General features: G+C 45.8%; 1 protein-coding gene across 3 annotated transcripts in view; it reads right to left on the bottom strand.

Moving 5' to 3' along the window:
* CAPNS1 (calpain small subunit 1) overlaps window positions 1–27,846 on the bottom strand; it is a 37,342-nt gene that overhangs the window by 4,014 nt on the left and 5,482 nt on the right. For 2 of the 3 annotated variants that reach the window (XM_040405294.1, XM_040405293.1), the window contains exons 2-9: window positions 17,490–17,579; window positions 13,304–13,337; window positions 12,951–13,040; window positions 12,781–12,838; window positions 9,612–9,676; window positions 8,902–8,970; window positions 8,205–8,283; window positions 1,235–1,351 (exon numbers count right to left, since the gene is read on the bottom strand). In XM_040405294.1, coding sequence (XP_040261228.1) covers window positions 1,235–1,351; window positions 8,205–8,283; window positions 8,902–8,970; window positions 9,612–9,676; window positions 12,781–12,838; window positions 12,951–13,040; window positions 13,304–13,337; window positions 17,490–17,560 — 583 coding nt within the window. In that variant the 5' untranslated portion in view covers window positions 17,561–17,579. Of the gene's footprint in view, window positions 1–1,234; window positions 1,352–8,204; window positions 8,284–8,901; window positions 8,971–9,611; window positions 9,677–12,780; window positions 12,839–12,950; window positions 13,041–13,303; window positions 13,338–17,489; window positions 17,580–27,846 lie in introns of those variants that run through there. The other variant, XM_040405295.1, reaches the window with a different exon arrangement.

The raw sequence follows: 27,846 nt of genomic DNA, 5'->3' as shown, positions 1-27,846 counted from the left end.
ACCTTACAGTAGCCCCCAGTGTGTTCCTAATCATGTTTTTCATTCCTCCACTGGTTGTTGTATACTTTATAAAAATGCTGTTTTAACCTGTGTTTTCGCTATCCTCAGAGTCATCTTGAAGCAAGGGGGCAGCGGCCTCCTTGCTTCAAGTCAAGCTAAGCCCCCCCCTTACCCGTCCTCCCTTCACTGTGATTGACATCCTGCTGTGAGGCTGGGATCGTGCAAGTCTCGCGAAAGTGTGGTGCACTCCTCGTCACTTCGCGATCCCGGCTCCTGCACTCAGCTGGCCGCTGTACTCTCTCTGCGCATGCGCCGGGCACGCACGATGGAAAAGCCCGGCGCATGCGTAGAGAGAGGAAAACGGCAGGCTGAGCACGGGCGCCGGAGACGGGATTGCGCAGTGACAAGGAGCGCACCGCGCATGCGCGAGACTTGCACGATCCCAGCCTCACAGCAGGATGTCAATCACAGTGAAGGGAGGACGGGTAAGGGGCGGGCTTAGCTTGACTTGAAGCAAGGAGGCCGCTGCCCCCTTGACTTCAAGATGACTCTGAGGATAGCGAAAACACAGATTAAAACAGCGTTTTTATAAAGTATACAACAACCAGTGGAGGAATGAAAAACATGATTAGGAACACACTGGGGGCTACTGTAAGGTAATGATGTCGGTTTAAAATGTGTTTAGGAGGTGACAGGTTCCCCCTTTAAGGATATCAGGTAGATCCTCAGAATAGGATATGAATGTAAGACGGGTGGGAGTCTGACACCCAGCACCCCTACCAATGACCGCTGGCACAGGAAGTAACACAGCAGATACAGCCGTAAGCAGGCAGCTCCATCCATATGTAGTGGTCATGCCAGGTCCGCTTCTGGTTCCGTCCACTGTGTTATTTGCAGCACCAGTGGCTGCTGAGAACAGCTGATCAGTGGGGTGCCGCCGGGCGATACTGATGACCTGACCACTTTATGGGTGATCGGCGGTCTCCTGTCTGAACATCCGACAGTGTAACAGGACCCTAAAAACAGATCGTCAGGATCTAGAGACGTTGGAAAACTCCTTTAAAGGGGTTGCCCATTCTCTAGATACTGACAATCATGGATCTGAGAGGTCGGACCGCTGGGCTCCCCAGACAGTGACAACAGAGGATCCTTGTCTACCACTGTACACATCGGCTGGAGAGCTTCCCCTTAAATAATCGAGGGAATATCCCTTTAACTGGTTAGCGTTACTTACGGAACATGGCGTCGAGCCGCACCAGACAGCAGATGAAGTTGTCAAAGTCCATCTCTCCCTTCTCATCGGAATAACGGCGAATGATCATCTGATACAATTCACCGTTCAGCTGGAATCCTAAAAAAAAAAAAAAAAAAAATTATAAAAAAAAAAAAAAAAAAAATAATAAATCAATGAGCAGGATAGGTACACTTAAAGGGGATGTCTTATCTGAGACATTGGTGGCATATCACTAGGATATGCCTCCAATGTCACATAGGTGCGGGTCCCCTCTCTGGACCCCTTAAGTGAGCGGAGAGCAGCTGTGCATATGCGGCCGCCCTCCATTCATTTCTGTGGGACTGCAGTAAATAGCTGAACACAGGGCCGCGGCTATTTTCGGAACTCCTATAGAAATGAATGGCTAGCACCGCTCCATTCCCTTCTATGGGACTGCCAGAGATAGCCGACCCAGGGCTCAGCTATTTACGGCAGTCCTACAAAAATGGGGGTCCAGTTCTGGAGATAGGTGGGACCCACACCTATCTGACATTGGTGGCAACTCAGTCCTGTTCAGCTTTAAACCTGATAGTCAAGCTCTCTGACGGCTCAGCCTGCATCCCCTCGCTCTGGTCTCACATCTTTAGAACGGAATAGAATTCACATCCGACTGCCACAAAAATGGCCGAGATGGGAATAACCCTTTAAATGCTTTTTTATGTGGCTGTAAGGGCTCTTTCACACTTGCGTTCTGTCGGGTATTTATTTCATATAAGATATGAAATCATAAAAATTATGATTTCATATTTTTATGAAATATGAAAAATTAAAAATTAAATTTTTTTTATTGGCGGACATATAAACGCCAGTTCTTTTATTGATGAGATCTAAAGTTAATTTGTGCAGATAATGAAACAGGGTGCAATTAATTATATAAAAGATAATTTATTACAAATAAATACATGCAGTAAAAATGGCATACAAATGAATACAAGGATAATATCAAAATTGACCACAAGATGATGCTCCGCCGTTTACGCCGGGCTTACTTAATTTAGTACACCAAGTACAATATAATGTTATTCAAATTATCAAATTATTATAATGTAACAACAACAATAAAACAATAGAAATGAATCTGTGGAAAATCCCTTATGCTCAATCAAAGAATATGGCAGTAAGAGACATCTTATAAATACGCCCGTTGGCCTAACTACGGATAATAATATCCGATCAGAGATTCTACTCTGATATCAATATTACAGGAATTCTAATGATGTGCACGTTCATTAAAATTTCCCATAAAATTATTATTTTAACACTATTGACCCACTAATAATGGGATCTCAACTATATGCCAATTGGAGCGATTTATAATTACTGCAAATGAAATAGATTATACATTACCCCTGGCTTTGGGATAAAGAACTTTTAGAATAGACCCAGCTTTCCAAGGTTCAGATATGTCCCGTCCTGTAGTACGTTCCTGACGTGTGAAGTGATGCTGATGAATGAATCTTTGTAAAGTGTTCCTTTTTGAAGTCCTTGTGAAGTTTTTCTTTTTGTGAAGTTTTGAAGTGTTTGAAGAAGTGTCCTGATTTCCCAAAAACTGGATCAGATATCCCAATCCTTATCTATGCCCATCCCCTCTTGGAATAGGGATTACCAATTAGATAAGGTGGGTGTGACGTATGTTAAACATGGGGATGATGTCACTAATTGACATTCCTAGGAAACTTCTGCCCATCTACCACTTGATGGCACTGTTGTATCATATAACAATTTTGAATATTTTAAGAATTAACATATATACAGATTGTTTTATTACTACTTAAACTTTGCCCTTTCACACCTTAAATCAATTAGGAGGGGCTCTTTCTGACACTTTGCTCAGACTGACTGGCGGTATCAGAAGTTTCCCTAATCCCTGAATTTATGGGGCAGATAGGAGTAATGATGGTTTTTCTGGTTTGTGTACCTTAACTGTCTTCAGCTATTGAGTAATGATGTTTGAAATAACATCAGCTCCTCTAAAATAAACCCTATTTAAGAAAATTCTATATCCCCTAGAATATATCCTCTCAGTGAGATACAGACATATAAAGATACATTAATAATATTTGGTTATAATACATCAATATCACATAGTATATATGAATCATTAATAAGTTCAAACGCTAAATAAATGCACACAGGAATATATATCAATATGCAAATATATGAATAGATATCTGTTCCACACCAGATGTGTTTTATGGACGTCTCTTATCAGATCATGGTTTAGCCATGAAACACCCATTGTTCCTCAGACAGACAAGTTTAGAGAAACCTGTGTAGATAAATCCATGTCTCTAAACAATAATAAAAGTATAGTCTTCTCTATATATTCACTTTTAACACATTGAACTTGCTATGAACCCATCTTGGTTTCTTTCAGGTTCATGCTGATCACATGCTGTTAAAGGCAATGATCATCCATATTGAATATAGTATCATCAGATACATTATACACTTATGAAAATGCACAACAGTTCATGTCTTCCGGCATAGAGTTCCGTCGTCGGGGCTCTATGCCGGAAGAATCCTGATCAGTTTTATCCTAATGCATTCTGAATGGAGAGAAATCCGTTCAGGATGCATCAGGATGTCTTCAGTTCCGGAACGGAACGTTTTTTGGCCGGAGAAAATACCGCAGCATGCTGCGCTTTTTGCTCCGGCCAAAAATCCTGAACACTTGCCGCAAGGCCGGATCCGGAATGAATGCCCATTGAAAGGCATTAATCCGGATCCGGCCTTAAGCTAAACGTCGTTTCGGCGCATTACCGGATCCGACGTTTAGCTTTTTCTGAATGGTTACCATGGCTTCCAGGACGCTAAAGTCCTGGCAGCCATGGTAAAGTCTAGTGGGGAGCGGGGGAGCAGTATACTTACCGTCCGTGCGGCTCCCGGGGCGCTCCAGAGTGACGTCAGGGCGCCCCACGCTCATGGATGACGTGATCGCATGGACACGTCATCCATGCGCATGGGGCGCTCTGACGTCATTCTGGAGCGCCCCGGGAGCCGCACGGACTGTAAGTACACTGCTCCCCCGCTCCCCACTACTACTATGGCAACCAGGACTTTAATAGCGTCCTGGCTGCCATAGTAACACTGAACGCATTTTGAAGACGGATCCGTCTTCAAATGCTTTCAGTTCACTTGCGTTTTTCCGGATCCGGCAGGCACCTCCGGCAAATGGAGTGCACGCCGGATCCGGACAACGCAAGTGTGAAAGAGCCCTAAGATGTGAGCTTAGATTTCAGAAGAGCAGATATAGAGACCTGTGTGAAGTTGGCACCCCATGTTCTTAAATTTCAAAAATAAATACACCATTCGTTTGTGCTGCGTTTGTGCCGCAAAAATGAACGTTTGTGCCGGTTCGGTTCCTGAGATATTGCGCGTTAGATTTTTATGAAGCCCCGCCCACTTTCCACCCCATTTTCTTAAATTCAAAAGAAATACACCATTCGTTTGTGCTGCCTTTGTGCTGCAAAAATGAACGTTTGCGCCGCTTTCGTTTCCGAGATATTGCGCGCTTGATTTGATGAAACCCCTCCCACTTTCCACCCGATGTTCCTAAATTTCAAAAATAAATACACCATTCGTTTGTGCCGCAAAAATTAACGTTTGCGCCACTTTGGTTTCCGAGATATTGCACGCTTGATTTGCTGAAACCCCGCCCACTTTCCACCCCATGTTTTTAACCCTGACCCTAGACCCCCCAGGTGTGCTGCAGCTTGCCCCCCTCAACTTTTTTTGGGGCACAAGCATATTTTTTTTTTTTCTGCGTACGCCGACTGTGGCCGGGACTCTTAGCGTCCGGCCACTGTTAGCGCATCGCACACCCCACCGCTGACCAACTTTGGACGTTGCACCGTTTTTATTTTATTTTTTGACCGTGTTCATCTGAGGGGTTAGGTCATGGGGTATTTTTATAGAGCAGATTCTTACGGACGCGGCGATACCCAATATGTCTACTTTTTTATTTATTTTAGTTTTACTAAATATTTTTGAAAAAATATTTTTTTTGTTTTAGTGTCTCAAGTCTGAGAACCATAGTTTCTTATCCGATTGTCAGTGGCTAAATTGGGGAAGGGGAACATAAATTTAGTACTCCATGGAAGTGTGGTACTCCCTGAAGCAACCAATAATGCAGAGGCCCGGATGATCGGGCACGTGTCACACTGGTGGTGGTGTCCTTCCGTATCCCCTTCCTGTGATACACTCTACACCTTTTTTGGGTCCGTCCCTTCTTTCCAGTATGTGGGACCACACCTGGAAAGTGTTGTACAAGGCAACCTGCAACTGCAACTTTTTTGTACCATGCCCGGGTTTTGCGCATGGTGTTATATGGCTTGAGGACTTGATCAGATAGATCAACTCCTCCAATATACAGATTGCAGTCGAGGATGCAATCGGGCTTGCGGTACCTCGCACAGGGACAGGGGTGAAGCCGTTGCCATGAATTGTGGACAGTACAAGGACATCCCTCTTGTCCTTATACCTGACCAGCAACAGGTTTCCACTGGTAAGGACACGGGTCTCACCCCTGGGGATAGGTACCTAGAGGGGGTGGGTAGGGAGGCTGCGTTGATTTTTCCGCACGGTCCCACAAGCGGACGTGGATCTGGCGGCGAGGGACTGGAACAAGGTGGTAACCCTTATCTAGCAGTGGGTGCATAAGGTCCCACACAAGTTTCCCGCTAACACCCAGAGTGGGGGAACATTCTGGGGGTTGAATACGGGAATCTCGCCCCTCGTACACACGAAACTTGTAAGTATACCCTGAGGTACTCTCACAAAGTTTGTACATCTTCACGCCATACCTCGCCCGCTTAGAGGGAACATACCGGCGGAAAATGAGTCTCCCCTTGAAAGCAATGAGAGACTCATCAACCGCGACCTCCCTTCCAGGTACATAGGCCTCCAAAAATTTGGCCCCAAAGTGATCGATGACCGGCCTGATTTTGTACAGGCGGTCATAGGCAGGATCACCTCGGGGGGGGACATGCTGCATTATCTGCATAATGCAGGCATTTCCGGATGGCCTCAAACCGGGTACGTGTCATGGCCGTACTGTAAAGTGGGGTCTGGTAGAGGACGTCCCCACTCCAGTAATGCCTGACACTAGGTTTCTTGACTAGGCTCATGTGCAGCACGAGGCCCCCAAAATGTCCTCATCTCGGCTGCACTGACCGGAGTCCAGCCACCGGACCTAGCCAAAAAGGAGCCCGGGTGTTGAGCAATGAACTGTTGGGCGTACAGGTTTGTCTGCTCCAACATCAGATTCACAAAGTGGTCACTGAAAAAAAGACTAAAGTAGTCGTATTCAGTGAACCCCACTGTGGGAATCTGGATTCCTGGTTGGCCTACAAAATCAGGAATCACGGGCTCAAAACGCTCTGGGGTATACCAGACAAGTTCACCGGCAGGGGGCTCCGGTGGACTCAACTGGTGGGCCGGAAAACCAGTACGAGCCCCAGAGCTTCTCGTGCTAGTGTGGGCCACAGGGTCCCTAGCATGGCGGTCCCCTTGCTTCGCCTGGAGGTGTCTCCGCCGCCTTGGGGTCTCATCAGCATCGCTAGATGATGAGGATGACAAAAGGAAAGTGGGGTCATCCTCGTCCTCACTGGGGCTCTCGGACTCGGAGGCAAGCTGGGCGTATGCCTCCTCAGCAGAAAACATCCGGCGGGCCATAGGGGAGTGTGTGCGTGATAAACTTTATTTGGTGTGCGTGTGTGTGGGGGGACGGGTGTTCACGAACTTACCCTAAACCTAACAGACAAAAAAAATAAAAAATATTTAAAAAAAAAAGGCCAAAAAAAGTAAAAAGTTTTTTTAAAAAAATATTCAAACTCGCTGATCAACCGTCCAAAGTTGATCAGCGGTGGGGTGTGCGATGCGCTAACAGTGGCCGGACACTAAGAGTCCCGGCCACAGTCGGCGTACGCAGAAAAAAATAAAATAATATGCTTGTGTCCTAAAAAAAGTTGTGGGGGGGGGGGGCAGGAGGGGGGCAAGCTGCAGCACACCTGGGGGGTCTAGGGTCAGGGTTAAAAACATGGGGTGGAAAGTGGGCGGGGTTTCAGCAAATCAAGCGCGCAATATCTCGGAAACCAAAGCGGCGCAAACGTTCATTTTTGCAGCACAAACGAATGGTGTATTTCTTTTTGAAATTTAAAAACATGGGGTGGAAAGTGGGCGGGGCTTCATAAAAATCTAACGCGCAATATCTCAGGAACCGAACCGGCACAAACGTTCATTTTTGCGGCAAAAACCAGCACAAACAAATGGTGTATTTATTTTTGAAATGTAAGAACATGGGGTGGAAAGTGGGCGGGGCTTCATAAAAATCTAACGCGCAATATCTCAGGAACCGAACCGGCACAAACGTTCATTTTTGCGGCACAAACCAGCACAAACGAATGGTGTATTTCTTTTTGAAATTTAAGAACATGGGGTGCCAACTTCACACAGGTGATATAGAGGCTATAGACTCAGCCGCCTGACAGAGCCTGCAATGAGAGAGAATACGTGCAGGCTGCAGAAGACAGATGGAGCAAAACCTTTAAAAAGGGACGTAAAACCTTATCTGAAGGTGAAGCAGCTCCTCTCGGAGCGCACTGCGCTTGGCTTTCATCCGATCTGTCTGACTTATCCAGCGTGCAGAGTACGAATCCCTTATACTTTCCATGGATTTGTTCTTATTGTGCAGTCTAATAGGGGCTTCAGACACTGCCGGCAATGACCGGACAGCGAGTGTGTAAGGACACATCAGGCAGTAACCAAGCATTTCCAGGAGGAATAACCAAGGATATTGGAAGCACACACAGGGCTGGTGAGTGGGGTAGATGTACCAATCATATCCCCTGTGTGCGCCAGTGGGATCCCATTGCTCCTGACAATGTCCTCTCCTTGTCCTATTGAAATGTGAAATAGAGATACTACCCACCTGCAGCTTTGAATGCCCCGGGCAGCTCGCTGCTGCCAATAGTTCCTGATCGGTCAGTGTCATATCTCTTGTAGACAGCCTGAAAAAAGCATAAAAGTAACAAAAAGCTGCTGCAGAACCTCATAACACACCCCTAAGCTGCTGCAGAACATCATGACACACCCCTCAGCTGCTGCAGAACATCATGACACACCCCTCAGCTGCTGCAGAACCTCATAATACACACCTCAGCTTCTGCAGAACATCATGACACACCCCTCAGCTGCTGCAGAACCTATTAATACACACCTCAGCTGCTGCAGAACCTCCTAATACACCCCTCAGCGGCTGCAGAACATCATGACACACCCCTCAGCTGCTGCAGAACCTCCTAATACACACCTCAGCTGCTGCAGAACCCCAGGTGTTCAGCCTCACGCTATTATGTGGTCACTGAATGATGGAAACTTAGAATATTCAGATAATTTACGGTGGGGGAGGGGGGGACATTATCTTCTACATCATCACAATCACAACTGACGTCTGACTGACCCGGCTGATGGATAGTGGCCCCTATGACCCTCGCTTTGCCAGAAGTGCAACATTGTATTAATCCTATCCACACGTTGTGAACCTCCCCTAAGGGCCCATTACTGCCCCCTACAGCTAGCAGACGGCACAGAAGTGTCAGGCAGTCACAGCGCCCCGTTTTCCTTACCTGCCACTTCTTTATGTTGTTCCACAAGTATTTGAATTCCTCGAAGCCCAATTTCCCGGTGCTGTCACTCTGCATGTAGTATTAAGGCATAATACCGCCAGAATAGTTTTTGCCCATTCAGCCATTCTAAAATTGTAAAAAATGAAGCAACTTTGCAAAAAGTTTTGATGAAAAACATCCTGCCGTTTTCAGTACACAGCTCCTATGCGGATCTAGGTGTCACATCTGTAGGTTAAGAGGGAAGCAAATGGAGCGGAGTTACACCTGCCTGCGGGATCAGACTACACGTGGTCGGCCTGTAGTCTGTAACCATGGAAACACGTAGGCCTGCATGGGATCCGCAAACACAAAAAACTGTAGAATTCAAAGTTGCTTCATTTCTATAGGTCTCAAATAAAAAAAGGTTGCAAGAGCACATATGGATCCACCAGAGGACGTATCTAGGTCAGAATACATATAATAGATAGAAAATCATTACATGGGCGTCCAGAGTAAAATTTTAGTAGGATTTCATGCACCAGGTTGAACTATTTTGGTATCCATTCTTATAATACTGATAGCCTGAGTGAGCGAGAGTGAACTGCGCATGCGCTGCGTTCTGAGTGCGCTCAGCTATTTTGCGAAAGTCCCATAAAAATGAATGAAGAGCACACAGGGCAGGCACGTCTATGGGAGAGATGCCACCAATAAAATGGTTAGTAAAAGGATACGTCCATGACTGCCACCATGCTGCGGCATGAATCGATGCTGAACCCGTCCGTCTTCAGGTCCGAATCTAAAAGAGATAAGGATTACAGCGTCAAGGCCGGGCAGAACACAGGCAAGCGCAGTACAGGCCGAGCAGAACACAGGCAAGCGCAGCACAGGCCGGGCAGAACACAGGCAAGCGCAGCACAGGCCGGGTCTACAGGGAGTGCAGAATTATTAGGCAAGTTGTATTTTTGACGATTAATTTTATTATTGAACAACAACCATGTTCTCAATGAACCCAAAAAACTCATTAATATCAAAGCTGAATATTTTTGGAAGTAGTTTTTAGTTTGTTTTTAGTTTTAGCTATTTTAGGGGGATATCTATGTGTGCAGGTGACTATTACTGTGCATAATTATTAGGCTACTTAACAAAAAACAAATATATACCCATTTCAATTATTTATTTTTACCAGTGAAACCAATATAACATCTCAACATTCACAAATATACATTTCTGACATTCAAAAACAAAACAAAAACAAATCAGTGACCAATATAGCCACCTTTCTTTGCAAGGGCACTCAAAAGCCTGCCATCCATGGATTCTGTCAGTGTTTTGATCTGTTCACCATCAACATTGCGTGCAGCAGCAACCACAGCCTCCCAGACACTGTTCAGAGAGGTGTACTGTTTTCCCTCCTTGTAAATCTCACATTTGATGATGGACCACAGGTTCTCAATGGGGTTCAGATCAGGTGAACAAGGAGGCCATGTCATTAGATTTTCTTCTTTTATACCCTTTCTTGCCAGCCACGCTGTGGAGTACTTGGACGCGTGTGATGGAGCATTGTCCTGCATGAAAATCATGTTTTTCTTGAAGGATGCAGACTTCTTCCTGTACCACTGCTTGTAGAAGGTGTCTTCCAGAAACTGGCAGTAGGACTGGGAGTTGAGCTTGACTCCATCCTCAACCCGAAAAGGCCCCACAAGCTCATCTTTGATGATACCAGCCCAAACCAGTACTCCACCTCCACCTTGCTGGCGTCTGAGTCGGACTGGAGCTCTCTGCCCTTTACCAATCCAGCCACGGGCCCATCCATCTGGCCCATCAAGACTCACTCTCATTTCATCAGTCCATAAAACCTTAGCAAAATCAGTCTTGAGATATTTCTTGGCCCAGTCTTGACGTTTCAGCTTGTGTGTCTTGTTCAGTGATGGTCGTCTTTCAGCCTTTCTTACCTTGGCCATGTCTCTGAGTATTGCACACCTTGTGCTTTTGGGCACTCCAGTGATGTTGCAGCTCTGAAATATGGCCAAACTGGTGGCAAGTGGCATCTTGGCAGCTACACGCTTGACTTTTCTCAGTTCATGGGCAGTTATTTTGCGCCTTGGTTTTTCCACACGCTTCTTGCGACCCTGTTGACTATTTTGAATGAAACGCTTGATTGTTCGATGATCACGCTTCAGAAGCTTTGCAATTTTAAGAGTGCTGCATCCCTCTGCAAGATATCTCACTATTTTTGACTTTTCTGAGCCTGTCAAGTCCTTCTTTTGACCCATTTTGCCAAAGGAAAGGAAGTTGCCTAATAATTATGCACACCTAATATAGGGTGTTGATGTCATTAGACCACACCCCTTCTCATTACAGAGATGCACATCACCTAATATGCTTAATTGGTAGTAGGCTTTCGAGCCTATACAGCTTGGAGTAAGACAACATGCATAAAGAGGATGATGTGGTCAAAATACTCATTTGCCTAATAATTCTGCACGCAGTGTATACACAAATATCTACAGCCGGACAAAGGGGAACTACAAGGGAATGCAAATCAGGCTGCAAATATACAACCTGGAACAGCAACCGTCATTAACCCCTTCCTGCACCATAAAGGTACAGCACAGGCACAAAACTAGGAGCTGTGCCTATACTATCGCCAGCAGCAGGACGGACGGCCAAGATCTGTGAGGACTCTTGCAGGTCCACCACCTACTAACCTGCCTAAACCTGATGTCTCCATTTCAGACAGTGGCACTACCATAACTCCTGGGCAGCACGACTACACCCTTGGTGTTATGTTCAATTCCTTATAGACAATCACTTTCTCGCTTTTGCTACCTGCACCTCAGAAAACATCTCCGGACGGCACAATCTCCTTTAGTTGCTTTGATTGATTCTCATGTTGATTCTTGTACAATTACTAATCGTTTGTTTCCCCCACTAAACTCTCCCCTCTGCAATCTATACCGAATCAGGCAGCCGGGCTGAACTATATGTCCATCCCACTACACCGACGAGTCCACCCTGTGCCAGTTCCTGCACTAATGCCTCCGACCTGTAAAAGTTGCTGCACTGATGCCTCCGAGCTCTGCCATCCGCTGCACCGATTTCTGCTCCACTGATACCTCTGCCCTGTGCCAGTCGCTGCCCCAATAGTGCTATCCTGTGACAGTCACTGAGCTAATAGTGCTATCCTGTGACAGTCACTGCACTGGTTGTCTATCCACTCTAAAAAAACAATTCATACTTATCACCCGCATCCACAAAGCTCTCCCCAGTGCTGTACAGCCCTATAGCCCCACCTCATCTCAGTCTGATTATCTAAGATTAAGCATCTCCATAATCTGAACCGCTCACGCGATTGACTCATAGATTGTAAGCTCTTATGAGCAGGACCTCACTCCTCTTCTCTGAACTGTTATTTAGGGCTCATTCAGAAGACCGTATATACGTGTGCGCATCTGTTCCACAATTTTGCGTAATGGCTGCATACCCATTCATTTCAATGGGGCCACAAAAGATGCGGACAGCATGACGTGTGCTGTCTGCATCCGCACTTCCGTTCCGCGACCCTGCAAAAAAGATAGAACATGTCCTATTCTTGTCCACAATTGCGGACAAGAATAGGCATTTCTATCATAGGGCTGGCCGCGGAACGCACACAGCTGGCGTCCGTGTTTTGCACATCCACAACATGCGGACCGCAAAAACGGATACAGTCGTCTAAATCTGCAAAAAACGGATACAGACGTCTGAATGAGCCCTTAGCTTGTTATTCAGTAATCTCTGTTCACATGGTTGGCAACCACAATGAATTTCTCCCCTTTGTAAATAGAAGGTACGGAACGGGGTGTTCCCGTTTTCTGAACTTCCCCTTTAATTAACATAAAGAAGTGATACAAAACTCACGTCGTGAAATGACTTTGTTGAGAATTCCCATCAGCTCGGTCGGGCTGACCTCCATGTCCTAGAGAAACACGAGTCAACATTAACCATTGTGAATCATTGAACGCCCTTCCCTACGACAACACCGACAGTGCCAACCCTGGAACACAGGCCAACATGTTCTCAGTACTCACATCTCCGGCCAGCTGGCTGAAAAGCCGACGGAAGTTTCGCTCCTCCTCGCTCTCGTTTGACTGAATGTTGGAAATATGGCTCCGAGGGGGCTGGGGAAAAGGGGGGAATAATGAGGCAATGATGGACTCAAAGGGTCTCCAAACCTATTCTAGCCGAACTACTAACCTCCTGCTCTATATTGTCCTGGCATAGTCCTATATCTAAAGCAGACCTGGGGGTAACCTATTGGCTCCATAGATGCAACGGTCATTACTGAGTAATCCCAGACCCACATGATTATTCCCAACGACCTATGACTAGTAAGGAGCCCATATTAAAGCCCAGTTTTATAAATGACAGGAGATTCTCTCACCGGAGGAGTTGGGTTGTAGTTTGCAGCTGCATCACTGAAAAGAACAGAAATCGGGAGATTACAGATTAAAATCACATCAAACATCATATATATATATATATATATATATACACACATATACACACACACACATACACACACAAATATTCACAATGGGGGCATATCGCTAGGATATGCCCTCATTGTCTGATAGTTGCGGGTTCCCATCTCTGGGACCCCCACCTACAATGAGAATGGAGCGGGCAGAGCTATAGCTGGAGGGCCCCGGATTTCCCAGGGTCCGTCCACCACTAAGCGCTGCTCCCATAGAAGTGAATGGGTGCGCCCTCCGTTCATTTCACCACTCCATTCTCATTGTAGGTGAGGGACCGGCACCCATCAGACAATGGGGGCATATCCTAGCGATATGCCCCCATTGTCTGCGATGTGAATACCCCTTTAAAAGGGGTTTTCCGACATCCAGGACCCCCGGCAATCAGCTGTTCTCTCAGTTCTTCCTAGGCCAGTGATGTCACGTTCATCAGTCATGTGGCCTCAGCCCCATAGAAGTGAATGAGACTGAGCTGCAATACCACAGCCACTATACAATGTACGGCGCTGTGCTTGGTGAGCACTGAGAAGGCCGTGGTGCTCACAGGAGGGGGGATCCCAGGTGTCGGACCCCCATTGATCAGATACTGATGACCTATCCAGAGGATAGCTCATCAGTATTAAAGTCTTCAAAAACTTTTTTAAGGGTAAAAATGAACCAAAAAATGCAAATCAGCCCCTATCTGAGAACATGGCGCGCACAAAGCACAGTGCACGCCATACTCTCAAGAGCAGCCGCACAGGGGAGTAGGAGGGAGAGTGCCCCTCCCTCCTGACTGCGATGCGGCCGGCCACTGCCACCAATGTAAAAGCCCAGTGGCCGATGGTGGAGTGTCAGGGAGGGAAAGAGGGGGAGAATAGGAGGGCAGGGGAGAGGGAAACTCATCACGTCCTCACGGCACTCTATGTTAAACCCTTAGTGACCACCCTTATGCCTTTTTACGGTGATCACTAAGGGGCCTTAGGCTAGGTCGCTGCTTTTTTTTACGGCGGCCCAGTCTAAGTGCAGCGGGGACTCCTCTAACAGCCCGGACCAGCAGCAGTGCCGATCTGGGCTGTTTAATGCTGACAGAGGGAGCGGACTCCCTCTGTCTCCCATCGGTACCCCGCAAATGTTATCGCGGAGTGCCGATGTGTGTGAAAGCAGGCTGGGGTCTGATGTAGGCCCTAGACCAGCCTTCAGTAATTTCCAGCAGGCTGCGCCTCTCTGGTCAATGTCAGTATAGCATTGACATTAAAATGCCATGCACTATAGGGATAGCGCATTGCATTTTAAAATCAATCAAAAAGCTGTTTGTTATAGTCCACTTGTGGAACTATTAAAGGGGTTGTCTCATCATGGACAATGGGGGCATATCGCTAGAATATGCCCCCATTGTCTTATAGGTGCAGGTCCCACCCCTCGGACCCGCACCTATAATCGAGAAAGGAGCCCCTCAAGGTGGTGGCTGGAGGACTCTGATCCGGCCACCATCAAGCCGGCTCCCCATAGAAGTGAATGGGAGCGTACCGTGCATGTGTGGCCCCCGCTCCCATTCATTTCTATGGGGCCGAAGGAAATAGCCTGGCCAGCACTCGGCTATTTTCGCCGGCCCCATAGAAAATTAATGGAGGGCCGCTGTGCATACGCAGTGCGCCCTCCTTCACTTGCGAGGCTCCGTTCTCGATATAGGTGCGGGTCCCAGGGGTGGGACCTGCACCTATAAGACAATGGGGGCATATCCTAGCGATATTCCCCCATTGTCCATGATGAGACAACCCCTTTAAGTAGTAAAAAAAAAACACATTTATTCAATAAAAAATAAATAAAAAAAAAGCTTTTCTTTCATTGAAAATACGTTTTCAATGAAAAAATTGCAAAAATAAAATAAAAATCTCCCCCATATATTTGGTATTGCCGAGTCCATAATGACACGGACTACATAAATATCACGTAAATTATCCCCTATGGTGAACGCAGTAAAAAAATAATAATAAAAAAAAGACAGAATTGCTCATTTATTCTTAGTTGCCACCGAAAAAACGTAATAAGCGATCAAACAGCGCCATTTAATCCAAAATGATACCAATGAAAAATACGTCCTGAAAAAAAATCAAGCGCTCACACATCTCCATAGAAAGAAAAATAAGAAAGTTATGCATCTTGGGAAGCGGCAATGCAAAAACATTTTTTTGTTTTAAAAAAAAAAAAAAAAGGGGTTTTATTGCAAAAAAAATTGTAAAACGTTAAAAAAAGCTATATGTATTTGGTATCACTGTAATCGTACTGAGAATAAAGATATTATGTTATTTATACCGAAAAATGAACGCTGTAAAAGTTATAATGTAAAAACGCAGTGGCAGTATTGCCGTTTTTCCTCATCTCCCTTCCACCTTCCAGAAAGCGTTAATAAAAGTTAATCAGAAAGTTATGCGCACCCCAAAATGCCGCCATTAAAAACGACAACTTTTCCCGCAAAAAAAACAAGCCCTCATAAAGCTATATAGACGGAAAAATAAAAAACAGTTATAGCTCTTGGAAGGTGACAATGAAAAAAGGAAGAAAAAACGCTTGGTCAGTAAGGCCCAAAACAGGCCGGTCACTAAGGGGTTAAAGGACTTTTGATGATGTCATCGCCACGTGACCAGTAACATCCAGTAGTTACTGGTCACATGGCAATGGCACCGTCAAAGGTTCTTTAACCTTCAATATCCAGGAGGATCTTGTTGCAGGAGACGTTTCCTGCTGTTTTTACAGGTCTGTATTAGGGTCCATTCACACGTCCGTGTGTGTTTTGCGGATCCACAAAACACAGACATCAGCGATGTGCGTTCCGCATTTTGCGGACCGCACATCGCCGGCACCAATAGAATATGCCTATTCTTGTCCGCAATTGCGGACAAGAATAGGGCATGTTCTATTATTTTCGGGAACGGAAATGCGGACCCGGAAGTGAATGGGAAGTGAAGTGAATGGGTCCGCAATTCCGTTCCGCAAAATGCGGAAAGGAAATGCGGATGTGTGAATGGAGCCTTAATGTGAGGCACCTGGTCTTATTACACAAGTACCTCCATGTGCCGCACATTAATAGGAACAGTGGCCCGATCGTGTACCTCATATAATGGGCAACATGGGGTTACTGAGGGTGTCATTTACTATTGGGGCTCATTCAGACGACCGTATAAATGGGTCCACACCCGTTCCACAATTCATTTCAAAGGGGCCGCAAAAGATGCAGACAACAGCAAATTGCAGAAGGCACACGGGCCGGTATCCGGGTTTTGCAGATCCGCAATTTGCAGACTGAAAAACACTATGGTCGTCTGAATAAGCCCTTAATGCGAGGCACATGGAGGTCCATATTAATAATGCCATGTGCCTCACATTGATATTAGCCCCGTCAACTACCTCCTCATATAATGGACAACATGGGGTTAATGTGTGGGTATTTTTTGTGCGGTATTGAGTATTGTAATCATTTTTCTAGGTAAGGACCAGGCAGTGTAAACGTCATCACTCCTGCCTAGTCCTGTCACAGAGCAGAGAGAGCAGAGCCTCTAGGTGTAACGGTAACGCCCCCATTGCTCCTAGAGGCTCATTTGCATATAGTAAAACCTCACTTTTCTCAGCATGCGGACACATATGGACATGGGACCAACACAGATGTCTTCAGCTGCCAAGTGCACATGTAACAGGTCAGCCAGTGTCAAAGGTACAAAACTGCTGACAGATGCCCTGTAATGCCATGGTTTAGCCCTATTAAATGGAGCTAAACCGGCAGCAGACACCTGCCACGGCCTACACCGGCGTCAGTCCTTAGCGTCGTCACAGCTTTAAATCGCCAGGCGTGCAAACAGCAGAGCAGCTTCCCACTGAAAACACTGGGAGGCGGACACCCTGCGGCCAACTCCTCCATGTGAACATACCCTGCGCAGCACCGCTCATGGACTGTATCTCATATTGCAGCTCCATCCCATTCAAGTCAGTCAAGCTGCCTGCAATACCAGATGCAGCCCAAGACTGAGAGAGGCGCTGTTTTCCAAGCACTTCCAAAGCGGTTTTGTGCATTTAGACTGTAGTCGCCTACAATTATGAAAAACCTGCACTGCTACCTACCTGAGCATGTTGAAAATTCCTCCGAACATTCCCCCGCCGCCGCCTCCACCACCTCGATTGATCAGGAACATTGCTGCAGTCTATCTAGAACTGAAAAGAAGAAGAAAAAAAATGCACATCAAACATGAGCGCTCACATTACTGACATCTACTGCCGGGTGCGCCTAAGGCCCCTTAGGTCCGGATGCGTTGCGTCTGCGATCAGTGAAAATTGTGCGAGTAGGTATGCAACTGCAGTCAGTTTTGACTGCGATTGCGTTCCGATGTTCAGTTTTTATCGCGCAGGTGCAATGCGTTTTGTACGCGAGTGATAAAAAACTGTGGTAACCAGACCTGAACCCGGACTTCTTCACTGAAGTTCAGGTTTGGGTCAGGTGTTCTGTAGATTTTATTATTTTCCCCTCCCAATTATACCATTGCCATCTACAGGAAAACCCCTTAAAATGGACACGTATAGGACCACCCGCGTGGGTGCAGCATCCCTACTGATCCTACACAGCATAACCCTGCTAGTCGGCAATCGCTTCTACAGAGGTCGGAGGACTACAGATCATCGTCTCACCCTTCTGTGCATTCCTGCAAAATAACTGGCGCACACTCTGCTGACCCGGACCCCACCCTTTGCTCCGTACAGTAAATACAGTATCCTCCTTTTTGGAGGAACCGGTCGTGCAGGTGATTGAGGGAAAGTCTGCCCTGCAGCGATTAGCAGATCGTTTAGTCAGGGCTGGGGCTGCTCCGCAGGCGGCATTGTTTCCTATGCACACAGGCGGCAGATGTATGACACATGCATTACCGGTCCGGCCGGTTTATGAAGAATGCGGAGCTGCAACCGCTCCCTGCTAAACTACAGAGGCCCCCCTGCAATCCTGTCACGCGCACACCTGCACCCCCTGCCCCGGGGGTAGAGAACAGCTATTACTCTGCATGAGATATGGCTGAGCCGGGGACGAAAGTAGATGGCGGAGTGACTCCTAGCGTGGGGGCAGGGTGCCAACGACCCGCAGGGTGTGGCGACTGCAGACTAATGCCGGCCATGTGCATACTATAACCAGGTACCGCTGGATTGTGCAGTCATAGAAGAAGGATAAGGGGCATCTGACACCCGGGACCCCCGCCGATCAGCTGTTTGAGAAGGCGCAGCTGCTCTTCCTAGGCTGTGTGACGTCACGTTCATCGGTCACATGGAGCTCCATAGAAGTGAATGGAGTTGAGCTGCAATACCAAGCACGGCCACTATACAATGAACGGCGCTGTGCTCGGTGAGCAGAGAGAAGGCCGCAGCGCTCACAGGTGCACTGGTTCCTTCTCAAACCGCTGATAGGCGGGGGTCCCGATCAGATAATGATGACCTATCCAGAGGACAGGCCAACAGTATATAAGTCTCGGAAAACCCCTTTAAGTGCTGCTAGCGCCCATCTCAGGGACAGGAGGACTCTTGTGTGCACGGAGCTACAGCCGGAGGGAGCAGGGGAGGGTGGGCGCTGCGCCCGGTGCCAAGGAATAGCCCGCCGGTAACAATGCGAGATTGACCCAATGTATACACAATACTGCACATATATGGTATACACACAGTACACACACACACTACTGCACCTATACAGTACACACACACACTACTGCACCTATACAGTACACACACACACACTACTGCACCTATACAGTACACACACACACACTACTGCACCTATACAGTACACACACAGTATACACACTACTGCACCTATACAGTACACACACAGTATACACACTACTGCACCTATACAGTACACACACAGTATACACACTACTGCACCTATACAGTACACACACAGTATACACACTACTGCACCTATACAGTACACACACAGTATACACACTACTGCACCTATACAGTACACACACAGTATACACACTACTGCACCTATACAGTACACACACAGTATACACACTACTGCACCTATACAGTACACACACAGTATACACACTACTGCACCTATACAGTACACACACAGTATACACACTACTGCACCTATACAGTACACACACAGTATACACACTACTGCACCTATACAGTACACACACAGTATACACACTACTGCACCTATACAGTACACACACAGTATACACACTACTGCACCTATACAGTACACACACAGTATACACACTACTGCACCTATACAGTACACACACAGTATACACACTACTGCACCTATACAGTACACACACAGTATACACACTACTGCACCTATACAGTATACACACAGTATACACACTACTGCACCTATACAGTATACACACACACTACTGCACCTATACAGTATACACACACACACTACTGCACCTATACAGTACACACACACACACTACTGCACCTATACAGTACACACACACACTACTGCACCTATACAGTATACACACACACACTACTGCACCTATACAGTACACACACACACACTACTGCACCTATACAGTACACACACACACACTACTGCACCTATACAGTACACACACACAACTGCACCTATACAGTACACACACACACACACACACTACTGCACCTATACAGTACACACACACACACACACACACTACTGCACCTATACAGTACACACACACACACTACTGCACCTATACAGTACACACACACACACACACACACTACTGCACCTATACAGTACACACACACACACTACTGCACCTATACAGTACACACACACACACACACACACACACTACTGCACCTATACAGTACACACATACAATACTGCACCTATACAGTACACACACACACACTACTGCACCTATACAGTACACACACACTACTGCACCTATACAGTATACACACACACACTACTGCACCTATACAGTATACACACACACTACTGCACCTATACAGTATACACACACACTACTGCACCTATACAGTATACACACACACACTAATGCACCTATACAGTATACACACACACACTACTGCACCTATACAGTACACACACACACATACACTACTGCACCTATACAGTATACACACACACACACTACTGCACCTATACAGTACACACACACACACACTACTGCACCTATACAGTACACACACACACTACTGCACCTATACAGTACACACACACACTACTGCACCTATACAGTACACACACACACAACTGCACCTATACAGTACACACACACACACTACTGCACCTATACAGTACACACACACACACACACTACTGCACCTATACAGTACACACATACAATACTGCACCTATACAGTACACACACACACTACTGCACCTATACAGTACACACACACACACTACTGCACCTATACAGTACACACACACACACACACTACTGCACCTATACAGTACACACACACTACTGCACCTATACAGTATACACACACACACTACTGCACCTATACAGTATACACACACACTACTGCACCTATACAGTATACACACACACACTAATGCACCTATACAGTATACACACACACACTACTGCACCTATACAGTACACACACACACATACACTACTGCACCTATACAGTACACACACACTACTGCACCTATACAGTACACACACACTACTGCACCTATACAGTACACACACTACTGCACCTATACAGTACACACACTACTGCACCTATACAGTACACACACACACTACTGCACCTATACAGTACACACACACACTACTGCACCTATACAGTACACACACACACTACTGCACCTATACAGTACACACACACACTACTGCACCTATACAGTACACACACACACACTACTGCACCTATACAGTACAAACACACACACTACTGCACCTATACAGTACACACACACACACACTACTGCACCTATACAGTACACACAGTATACACACTACTGCACCTATACAGTACACACACACACTACTGCACCTATACAGTACACACAGTATACACACTACTGCACCTATACAGTACACACACACACTACTGCACCTATACAGTACACACAGTATACACACTACTGCACCTATACAGTACACACAGTATACACACTACTGCACCTATACAGTACACACAGTATACACACTACTGCACCTATACAGTACACACACAGTATACACACTACTGCACCTATACAGTACACACACAGTATACACACTACTGCACCTATACAGTACACACACAGTATACACACTACTGCACCTATACAGTACACACAGTATACACACTACTGCACCTATACAGTACACACAGTATACACACTACTGCACCTATACAGTACACACACAGTATACACACTACTGCACCTATACAGTACACACACAGTATACACACTACTGCACCTATACAGTATACACACACACTACTGCACCTATACAGTACACACAGTATACACACTACTGCACCTATACAGTACACACACAGTATACACACTACTGCACCTATACAGTACACACACAGTATACACACTACTGCACCTATACAGTATACACACACACACTACTGCACCTATACAGTATATACACACACACACACACTACTGCACCTATACAGTATACACACACACACTACTGCACCTATACAGTATACACACACACACTACTGCACCTATACAGTACACACACACACACACACACTACTGCACCTATACAGTACACACACACACACACACTACTGCACCTATACAGTACACACATACACTACTGCACCTATACAGTACACACACACACTACTGCACCTATACAGTACACACACACACTACTGCACCTATACAGTACACACACACACACTACTGCACCTATACAGTACACACACACACTACTGCACCTATACAGTACACACATACAATACTGCACCTATACAGTACACACACACACACTACTGCACCTATACAGTACACACACACACTACTGCACCTATACAGTACACACACACACTACTGCACCTATACAGTACACACACACACACACACTACTGCACCTATACAGTACACACACACTACTGCACCTATACAGTACACACACACACACACTACTGCACCTATACAGTACACACACACTACTGCACCTATACAGTATACACACACACACTACTGCACCTATACAGTATACACACACACTACTGCACCTATACAGTATACACACACACACTAATGCACCTATACAGTATACACACACACACACTACTGCACCTATACAGTACACACACACACACACACACACTACTGCACCTATACAGTATACACACACACACACTACTGCACCTATACAGTACACACACACACTACTGCACCTATACAGTACACACACACACTACTGCACCTATACAGTACACACACACACACTACTGCACCTATACAGTACACACACACACACTACTGCACCTATACAGTACACACACACACACTACTGCACCTATACAGTACACACACACACACTACTGCACCTATACAGTACACACACACACACACACTACTGCACCTATACAGTACACACACACACACACACTACTGCACCTATACAGTACACACACACACACACACTACTGCACCTATACAGTACACACACACACACTACTGCACCTATACAGTACACACACACACTACTGCACCTATACAGTACACACACACACTACTGCACCTATACAGTACACACACACACTACTGCACCTATACAGTACACACACACACTACTGCACCTATACAGTACACACACACACTACTGCACCTATACAGTACACACACACACTACTGCACCTATACAGTACACACACACACTACTGCACCTATACAGTACACACACACACACTACTGCACCTATACAGTACACACACACACTACTGCACCTATACAGTACACACACACACTACTGCACCTATACAGTACACACACACACTACTGCACCTATACAGTACACACACACACTACTGCACCTATACAGTACACACACACACTACTGCACCTATACAGTACACACACACTACTGCACCTATACAGTACACACACACTACTGCACCTATACAGTACACACACACACTACTGCACCTATACAGTACACACACACACTACTGCACCTATACAGTACACACACACTACTGCACCTATACAGTATACACACACACTACTGCACCTATACAGTACACACACACACACTACTGCACCTATACAGTATACACACACACACACACTACTGCACCTATACAGTATACACACACACACACTACTGCACCTATACAGTATACACACACACACACACACACACACTACTGCACCTATACAGTACACACACACACTACTGCACCTATACAGTACACACACACTACTGCACCTATACAGTACACACACACTACTGCACCTATACAGTACACACACACACACTACTGCACCTATACAGTACACACACACACTACTGCACCTATACAGTATACACACACACACTACTGCACCTATACAGTACACACACACTACTGCACCTATACAGTACACACACACACACTACTGCACCTATACAGTACACACACACACTACTGCACCTATACAGTACACACACACACACTACTGCACCTATACAGTACACACACACACTACTGCACCTATACAGTACACACACACACTACTGCACCTATACAGTACACACACACACTACTGCACCTATACAGTACACACACACACACTACTGCACCTATACAGTACACACACACTACTGCACCTATACAGTACACACACACTACTGCACCTATACAGTATACACACACTACTGCACCTATACAGTATACACACACACACTACTGCACCTATACAGTATACACACACACACTACTGCACCTATACAGTATACACACACACACTACTGCACCTATACAGTATACACACACACACTAATGCACCTATACAGTACACACACACACACTACTGCACCTATACAGTATACACACACACACTACTGCACCTATACAGTACACACACACACTACTGCACCTATACAGTGCACACACACACACTACTGCACCTATACAGTACACACACACACACACACTACTGCATCTATACGGTATACACACACACTACTGCACCTATACAGTACACACACACACACACTACTGCATCTATACGGTATATACACACACTACTGCACCTATACAGTACACACACACACACACACACTACTGCATCTATACGGTATACACACACACACACTACTGCACCTATACAGTACACACACACACACTACTGCACCTATACGGTATACACACACACACACACTACTGCAACTATACAGTACACACACATTACTGCACCTATACAGTACACACACACACTACTGCACCTATACAGTACACACACACACACTACTGCATCTATACGGTATACACACACACACACTACTGCACCTATACAGTACACACACACACTACTGCACCTATACGGTATACACACACACACACTACTGCACCTATACAGTACACACACACACTACTGCACCTATACGGTATACACACACACACACTACTGCACCTATACAGTATACACACACACTACTGCACCTATACAGTACACACACACACACTACTGCACCTATACGGTACACACACACACACACACTACTGCATCTATACGGTATACACACATTACTGCACCTATACAGTACACACACACACTACTGCACCTATACAGTACACACACACACACACACTACTGCATCTATACGGTATACACACACACACACTACTGCATCTATACGGTATACACACACACTACTGCACCTATACAGTACACACACACACACTACTGCACCTATACGGTATACACACACACACACTAATGCACCTATACGGTATACACACACACAACTGCACCTATACGGTATACACACATTACTGCACCTATACAGTACACACACACACTACTGCACCTATACAGTACACACACACACACACACACTACTGCATCTATACGGTATACACACACACTACTGCATCTATACGGTATACACACACACACACACACTACTGCACCTATACAGTACACACACACACACTACTGCAACTATACAGTACACACACACACACACTAATGCACCTATACGGTATACACACACACAACTGCACCTATACGGTATACACACACACTACTGCACCTATACGGTATACACACACACACTACTGCACCTATACGGTATACACACACACTACTGCACCTATACGGTATACACACACACACTACTGCACCTATACGGTATACACACACACTACTGCACCTATACAGTACACACACACACTACTGCACCTATACAGTACACACACACACACACTACTGCACCTATACAGTACACACAGACACTAATGCACCTATACAGTACACACACACACACACTACTGCATCTATACAGTACACACACACACACACTAATGCACCTATACAGTACACACACACACACACTACTGCATCTATACAGTACACACACACACACACTACTGCACCTATACAGTACACACACACACTACTGCACCTATACAGTACACACACACTACTGCACCTATACGGTATACACACACACTACTGCACCTATACAGTACACACACACTACTGCACCTATACAGTATACACACACACTACTGCACCTATACGGTACACACACACACTACTGCACCTATACAGTACACACACACTACTGAACCTATACAGTACACACACACTACTGCACCTATACAGTACACACACACACACTACTGCACCTATACAGTACACACACACACTACTGCACCTATACGGTATACACACACACTACTGCACCTATACGGTATACACACACACTACTGCACCTATACGGTATACACACACACACACTACTGCACCTATACAGTACACACACAGTATACACACTACTGCACCTATACAGTACACACACACACTACTGCACCTATACAGTACACACACACACACTACTGCACCTATACAGTACACACAGTATACACACACACACTACTGCACCTATACAGTACACACACACACTACTGCACCTATACAGTACACACACACACACTACTGCACCTATACAGTACACACACACACACTACTGCACCTATACAGCACACACACACACACTACTGCACCTATACAGTACACACAGTATACACACACACACTACTGCACCTATACAGTACACACACACACTACTGCACCTATACAGTACACACACACACTACTGCACCTATACAGTACACACACACACTACTGCACCTATACAGTACACACACACACACTACTGCACCTATACAGTACACACACAGTATACACACTACTGCACCTATACAGTACACACACACACACACACTACTGCACCTATACAGTACACACACACACTACTGCACCTATACAGTACACACACACACACTACTGCACCTATACAGTACACACACAGTATACACACTACTGCACCTATACAGTACACACACACACACACACTACTGCACCTATACAGTACACACACACACACACTACTGCATCTATACAGTACACACACACACACATTACTGCACCTATACAGTACACACACACACTACTGCACCTATACAGTACACACACACACACACACTACTGCACCTATACAGTATACACACACACACACACTACTGCACCTATACAGTACACACACACAGACTACTGCACCTATACAGTATACACACACACACTACTGCACCTATACAGTACACACACACACACACATTACTGCACCTATACAGTACACACACACACACTACTGCACCTATACAGTACACACACACACACACTACTGCACCTATACAGTACACACACACACTACTGCACCTATACCGTATACACACACTACTGCACCTATACGGTATACACACACACACACACTACTGCACCTATACGGTATACACACACACACACACTACTGCACCTATACAGTATACACACACTACTGCACCTATACAGTATACACACACTACTGCACCTATACAGTACACACACACACACTACTGCACCTATACAGTATACACACACTACTGCACCTATACAGTACACACACACACACTACTGCACCTATACGGTATACACACACACACACACACTACTGCACCTATACAGTATACACACACTACTGCACCTATACAGTACACACACACACTACTGCACCTATACAGTACACACACACAATGAAACTTTAAACATAGCACTGCTCATATACACACAAACCACTACACAGATACAATGTATACATAACACAACCACGTATACACTGTGCATGTAACTACACATCCTGTATGTACACAGGTCACGTCTCATCTATGTAGATACACATATACCATGTATACAGATACCAGAGTCATGTGCTTACATAGGATTAGATACAGCGACTCATCA

The sequence above is a fragment of the Bufo bufo genome, chromosome 8 (genome assembly GCF_905171765.1).
Source record: "Bufo bufo chromosome 8, aBufBuf1.1, whole genome shotgun sequence".
NCBI lineage: Eukaryota > Metazoa > Chordata > Amphibia > Anura > Bufonidae > Bufo > Bufo bufo.
This window is presented reverse-complemented; position numbering and strand designations above follow the sequence as displayed.